The sequence below is a fragment of the Takifugu rubripes genome, chromosome 1, assembly GCF_901000725.2.
Source record: "Takifugu rubripes chromosome 1, fTakRub1.2, whole genome shotgun sequence".
Taxonomy (NCBI): Eukaryota; Metazoa; Chordata; class Actinopteri; order Tetraodontiformes; family Tetraodontidae; genus Takifugu; species Takifugu rubripes.
The window spans coordinates 9,098,590-9,105,808 of NC_042285.1; the positions used below are offsets into that span (position 1 = coordinate 9,098,590).

The 7,219-nt window shown below is 42.5% G+C and overlaps 1 protein-coding gene across 2 annotated transcripts; it reads left to right on the top strand.

Moving 5' to 3' along the window:
* Window positions 1-305: 305 nt before the first annotated feature.
* Window positions 306-6,989, top strand: LOC101072159 (somatostatin receptor type 2-like). 2 transcript variants are annotated; one of them, XM_003961372.3, is made up of 4 exons: window positions 306-701; window positions 2,331-2,859; window positions 3,358-3,683; window positions 4,414-6,989. In XM_003961372.3, exons 2-4 carry the CDS (start codon window positions 2,478-2,480, stop codon window positions 4,843-4,845), a joined length of 1,140 nt encoding a protein of 379 aa, XP_003961421.1. In that variant the 5' UTR covers window positions 306-701; window positions 2,331-2,477; the 3' UTR covers window positions 4,846-6,989. The 2 variants fall into 2 exon arrangements, with proteins under 2 accessions (XP_003961421.1, XP_029694806.1); XM_029838946.1 differs by having other exon boundaries at window positions 306-614.
* Window positions 6,990-7,219: the final 230 nt, after the last annotated feature.

The following is a 7,219-nucleotide window of genomic DNA, read 5'->3' on the forward strand; positions in this document are numbered from 1 at the left end:
TTCACCCAGGAGAAACTCCCACTTCAGTTATGACATATTGAGATACACCACCTTGGTGCTTCAGGGCCATTATGTGCTTCCACAGCTTCCAACAGATATTTTATTTATTTATTTATATAGAAAATTTAACCTAATTAACACAAATAATTTACCAAATTCAAACAATAATTTAATAACTTCCGGAGCGTGAATCAAAATCAGTAGTCAGGAGCAGCATACTGACCCACATACGTGACTCCTCTCTCTCTCTCTCTCTCTCTCTCTCTCTCTCTCTCTCTCTCTCTCTCTCTGCGTGTGTGTGCATGTGCGTGTGTATGAGAGACAGAGACAGATCTTGCGTTTAGTTGCCACTTACCATTGAGTCGGTGGCAGAACTGCTTAAGTGCAGAGCGCACAGCTTTTACAAGAAAAATAATAATAGCAACAGCATTTTTTATTTTATTTTTTAAAGCAGCTTTTAAACAACCAGTTGTTTCCTAGAGGTTAAAACAATGACCTGAGAGACACAGTTTAACTACCGGCGGTGGCTTGTGGTATATGAGGACATCAACGCGGTGCGTAACGGAGGGGGAGCAGGTGGATGGAGAGGCTGACGGGATGCAGCTCAACAGCAGGTCAGCGCCGCAGCGCAGCGCCTGAAATCCCGGTTTTTTTTCTTGCTGAGGGACACCTCATCACCATGGACTTCATATGACGACGAAGTGGGTTATTGTTGTTGTGTTTTTCTTATTTTGCTTCAAAGTATGTAGCATTTTTATGGGGAACGAAAAGAGAGAGAGGAAACTCACCTGCGCACATCTGTGTAGAATTTACGCACTGTACGACTGCTCCGTTACGGCTTTTTAAAATAGTCTGTTAAAAGTTTTAAAAAGCAAAGGAATCGCGTTAAGCACAGCCGCGGCATTCCCATTCATATCAGACAGAGCTATTCAATCTACAGCTCCTCAAGTAAGGAGGAGGTAGATTCAAGCTGGAGGATCGGACTGTATGTGCGTCACAATCTATTTTTAAATTTTTTTAGAGAGAACACGCTCGTCCGTCAGATGTTTAAGTTCCTTTCCTATAGCTTTGACCTGCGAAGACCGTTAATGATCCCCTGTTGGCTGATGATGGGCATTTGTCACACGCAGCCTGCAGCCCCTGTGCGAGCCCGCATCAAGCTGAGCCTTATCATCCCCTGACACATTCCACCCATTAACACAGCCCCTGCTGAGCAGGGACACCCAGCCTCTTATTTATCATCCTCGGGGAGTCTCAATTAGTCTTTCCATTTGGATGAATAAATACACTGAATCAAGCGCTAAAGATAAAAAAAAAAAAAGAAACACGTTGTACACATAATCACTCTGTCCTCCGCGTCAGATAACACCTGCAGATCCTTTCATTAGTGGATCTATAACTGCAGCACACTGCTTTTCCTGCACACTTTCCCTGGCAGCTTTTTTCAATCAGTGAGTCATAAAATGCAAAATGTCTGAGAAAGGTATAGAATTAGAATAGTTAAGATTTCCTTCAACAATAAACCATTATATTCCTTCATTTTATCACTCACTGATCACAAAAAAGAAAATGTCATTTCTGAATGACTGATCTAAAGCTCCTATTCACAGTAAACGTTCACATTTCTATGGTTTGACTATCATGGGTCATTTGTGGTCACAAAGTGTATTTATCAGTGAAAAGCGCCCAGCCGAGAACGACATTAACCTTTGTACTGGTGTACGTTCCCCAGAAAACACGTTTGTGCAGATAACAAGACCAGGTCAGCTTTGTTGCAAACAGCAACTGTACCCATCCTCAGCTCATTTAGCAGAAGGTGGCGAGTCCAAAGTGAGCTCACATGTGTCAGTGACACATCAATTATGAAAGCAAGAACTAGATTAATGTCCCCATCAAATGCACCACCAGGGTGGATGAATGCGTGATCCTGCCTCTGCTTCCAAGCTGTTTGTCCCCCAGATCAATTGAATAAACATTTGCCTGTACAAAGCCCTCGTCAATCCATCCCACTGGTGTACCTTGTTGGATGTATGCAGTGATGGGGAAAGGCATGTGTGTGCATTCTCCTAAGCTGCACTACTGGACTCTCTTTCGTGTTGGAGGGATTTTTTTTTTCAACACACCTACAGTGGAGTGGATGAGTTTGAGATGTGATTAGATTGTGATTGTTGCTGATGATTACTGATTGTTACTAATGGTCTGAAAGAAAGTATCAAAAGCAATCTTGTTGCCATGGATCTTTAAGAGCGTTTCTTTACAATTTGCCAATTGATTTTTGCATTCCTACATTAATTTGCAGTCTTTTCACTCTTTTCTCTCTGCCCTCACAGATCGATCGTGTTCAATTGTTCTCTACAGCTGGGACATAAATCTTGAAAATCCCTTTCTATCCCAAATACCCAGAAACCCAAAATCACCAATTCCCAAGACTTTTAGACTGTTAAATTTCTTCAACACCCAAGCCCCTCTTAGTCACCATGGCTTTAGATCCTTGGGATATTCTCCCAAGGCCCCCCAATGTCTCCATCCCCGAGTTCCCCTTTTACGAGAGCTTTCTCGAGAGCAACGACTCCAATTTCAACTTCTCTGACCACAACGGGTTACACCAGGATAAGACCAGCTTCATTGTCATTACCTTCCTTTATTTCATGGTGTGCGCCGTGGGGCTGTGTGGCAACGCCTTGGTCATATACGTCATCCTCCGTTACGCCAAAATGAAGACAGTGACCAACATCTACATCCTGAACTTGGCGGTAGCAGATGTGCTGTGCATGATGAGCCTGCCCTTCATCGCCCTGCAGCTGGCCCTGGTGCACTGGCCCTTTGGAGAGGTGCTTTGCAGGGTGATCATGACTGTAGGTAGGTGGAAACAAAAGGATTCTCATGCAGTTTTCAGTGAAGGTTTGGATTTTAGGTTTAAAAAGAGTTTTTCTGCTTTTGCGTGAAGTTTTTGAACTCCTTTCATTCTGTGATTGGCCAAACACTCAAACTGAGCCCCAGAAACCACCCATAAACATAATTTATTTGTTTTTCAAGATCAATGTTTTATTTTTCCATTTAAAATAAAAGATTAATGTTTTTAAGTGTTCCAATGGGAAGCCCAGTCTCACTGCAGAATTCGGACCCAACCATTATCAAATGCTTGCAGCTCCCAACAGTAATTAAACATGTATTAACATTGCTCAACAGCAACTTAGGTGAGACAAAACGGACGACTGCGCTGATTTAGAAAGATTTGTAAGGCAAAGAACTGGATTTATTGATGTGGATGAGGCATAGGTTTCTCAGCTTGTTAACTTGTGGTGCACACAGTTCACAATATAGTTCTTCACCCTTGTTTCTCTACTTCCCTCCCAGACTCCCTTAATCAGTTCACGAGCATCTTCTGTCTGATGGTGATGAGCATCGATCGATACCTGGCAGTGGTTCACCCAATTAGGTCGACAAAATGGCGGAAGCCGCGTGTCGCCAAGATCATTAACCTGACCGTGTGGGGTGTCTCGCTGATCGTCATCCTACCGACTATGATCTTCAGTGGGCTTAACAAGGTGCCGGTATGCGGGATCATCTGGCCGGAGCCTCAGGACATCTATTCCAAGGCCTTCATATTCTACACCTTCTTCATTGGATTCTTCCTGCCACTCTCCGTCATATGCCTGTGTTACCTGCTAATTATAATCAAGGTGAGATCACCACCGTCCATGGTGTATCAGGGACCTGTTGGAAAAGCAATCTGTTTATGTTTCTGCATTGGAAAAAACTGTGTTGTGACCATATTTGAGACCATAATTTAAGCCGCTGGGATTAAGGGGCTGTGGGAAAGGACAGGGAGGAAGGAAACACATGGCCATCATGACAAAAATCATCTGTAAATCAAACTAGGTATAATTAAATTAGAATTAAATTAGAAGCTTTCTATTCTTGGAATAAGCAAGTTGGTATTTGTGTAGTTTTTTGTTGGGATTCTCAGTTTTATCGCTAGTTTGAGAGACAGAGAATTTGTCAGGAGAGTCACACCAAACGAATCGGATTCCAGTGCCAATTATGTAAAGGCCAGAGGAGAAGCTGTTATACATCAGTCTGATCCTGATTAATGAGGCTAATATGTTTGTTTTGTTTTATTTAAGGGGACGGGTGGGGGTTGATAAAGCTTAGTGCTCCTATGAGAAGCTGTCTTGGTTGAAACATTTTTTATTTTAGACTATAAGAGTGACAACAACACCATCATTTAGCCACGGTTACAATTCTGCCCTTTAAATTTCAGTCATGTTTTATCCCAGTTTTCATCAGCTGCTAAACAAGTTTCCTGTTTTCCTGTAGTGTTCTCCTAAAGATTAGCCAAAGCTGAGGGTTAAACACATAAAATCACATAGTCCAGACAAAACCTTTTCAACCTGCTCATTCTTCTCCCAGGTGAAGTCATCAGGTATACGCGTGGGTTCTACCAAGCGCAAGCGCTCTGAGCGCAAAGTGACACGCATGGTATCCATCGTGGTGGCAGTGTTCGTTCTCTGTTGGCTCCCTTTCTACATTTTCAACGTCACCTCCGTCACCGGGTCGATCAAGCCAACTTCAGCTGTGAAGAGCACGTTCGACTTCGTGGTGGTGCTCGGTTACACCAACAGCTGCGCTAACCCCATCCTGTACGCTTTTTTGTCCGACAACTTCAAGAAGAGCTTCCAGAACGTTCTGTGCCTGAAAAAGGTCACGGGCCTGGATGAAATGGAGCGGAGCGACAGCAGGGCGGACAGGAGCAGGATGGCTCACGACGCTGCAATCATCAATGCCAACTTGGAGGCCCATAACACTTCCCTGCTCAACGGTGAACTGCAGACTAGTATCTAAGTTGGCATCAGGGCATGAATCACTAGACTGAGCAAACACTGCCTGTAATCTGCTCGTAAACCCCGTGCAAAGATATGCTGCCAAACGAATGATGTAATTACGGCTACTTATTGACACTAACAAAGTCTAAGTGAAAAATAAACAGTTACCTAAAGGGTTCCAGGGGTCATTACATGTACACTGACTCCAGCTCAAGATCTTAATTTAATGAAGCAACTCAATCTGGATCACACCCAACCACAGAGAAAACGGATCCAGGAATATATTACTCGTGATGGTGTCAAAAGGTCATTTGCACATGAATGAAACAAGGGGGAGGGAGGATTAGAGAGCGGAGGTCTGTGGGGACACTCTCGAGGCAGCATCTATACAACACAGAAATGAGTGGATCCATGCTGAGGATTTCTCTAAACATGGAAATACTGCCCAGGGTCTGGCAGTCGTGTCAGTGGAAAAAAAAAAGCCAACTTTGTGCATCTTATTACAAGAAGGAAAAGATGAGAAACCTCAGCCTTGCCTAGGCTAGCACCATGGCTATGGTTTATTCATAGTTCTTGTTTTTTTTAATGGTCTTACATAAACAAGGAATGTGCAAAGCCTGGAGCCTGAAAGCACAGGATACTCCTCTACCTCGAATGGTGCATTACTTTGGGATGAACCTCACTGACCCTTGAGCTGAATTTGATATCTCGGATTGTTGAGCAAGTACATCAGTGTTCACCACTGAGCTCATTTGAAACAGCCTGACTGTGCATTCTCTGCAAACTGTCTGCAAACCAAAATAAATTCTTCAATCTGCTCGACCGATTCTACAGTCCCCTAATGGTGCAACGCGCCAAGGACAGAGCAGGGATGGTAAAATGAAACCCGTGGCATGCGTTTGGATGGTGGTCACTGTGACAGTTGCGACAGTGTGGGAGATGTTCTGAGCCAATGTTCCTGAAGGGCTGACGATTGACAATGTAATATCTTCTCAAATTCAGCTCCACTTGCAAACTGTTCGCACAAAGAGGAGAAAATATGTGACATTCTGCTACAGACAGCACGAGGATGAAGAAAATCTTTGTGTGTTTTGTATTTCTTGCAACACTTGATGGCAGAATTTGACACATCCTAGTATAACGTTGTGTGTTAGACCTTTAATATGTACTTCAGTGATTTTGTTGTACAAAGATATTGTGGGGAAACGAGACAGATATTTGATTTACAGACTCTAAGCAGCAGTAACCGGTGTTTCATAAAATATAAAAACTGCACTGCCAGATTTTACATTTATGTATTATAGCTGCATACATACAAGTTATTAAAATATGTAGAGATTTTTTTCATACTGAACACCCCCACTACCACCACTACCCCCGACACACAGAGAAAAACATTCTATATTATTAGCATGCTCACCTGATGACAGAACCAGCGAGCTAATCATATCATATACTGTATGCTTAGCATTTTATTGGGATGTTAGATTCATTTAGATAATGTAATAGCAATAATTAATATAATAAAAATGATCCACCATTCATCAAAAACATAATAACTACTAAGTTGAAAAAGGTTGTACATTACATACATCAAATAGATTTAAGGTCAGGTTACCTAACCCTAACCCAAAAATTAGTCCTAATTACCCGGTAGCCTCAGTTGATGATTGTATGCTAGCATACCAATACTGTAAACAAAATTAAGGTGAATATTTGGTGGTGTCTTTATAAAGATCATGATTTAGACAGATAAGAGTTTGCTTCAGTGTTGACTCCATCGAAGGATCTCATTGATGGAGCCAGTGCTGGTTGCTGGGAGACCAGTCACACGACTACAAAGCTTCTTTTAGTAATAAGGTCACTCTACATATGCACAAGTGTCAGATTTGCTTTGCTCCTGCTTCTCAGCCAAGTCAGAAGGCATCAATCACCTCCAATTAGAAGAGTGACAAGCAGCATCTCCTGAAAGGTAAATGCAGGAACTTAATTTGCTGTGACTTCTCTTCATGCTGTCACTTCTGATGCTCTTGTTCTGAAGCATGTCAGGTCCATCTTCTGTAATGGTTATAGCTATAGTAGGTGGGGTCAGAGCAGAAGCATACCCACTCTATGCCTGAAACCAATCCTTCAAATGTATGTTGTACATTTGTAATATAGTAATAATAACAAAAAAAGAACTCTTTGGAGGAGGGTCAGGTTTTGTAAGCAGCCTACTTATCGTTAGCAGTGTACAAATGGGAGGGGAAGGGCAGAAAACATAAGGTGGAAGATCCACCCACTCTGTTTTTAGTGAAACACAAGTTGATTTGTGAAGGGCTAGAACGTGCACTCCTGAGGATGCACCGTTCACTATTACTCTGCGTATTGACTGGATTGTTTCCACATGCCTC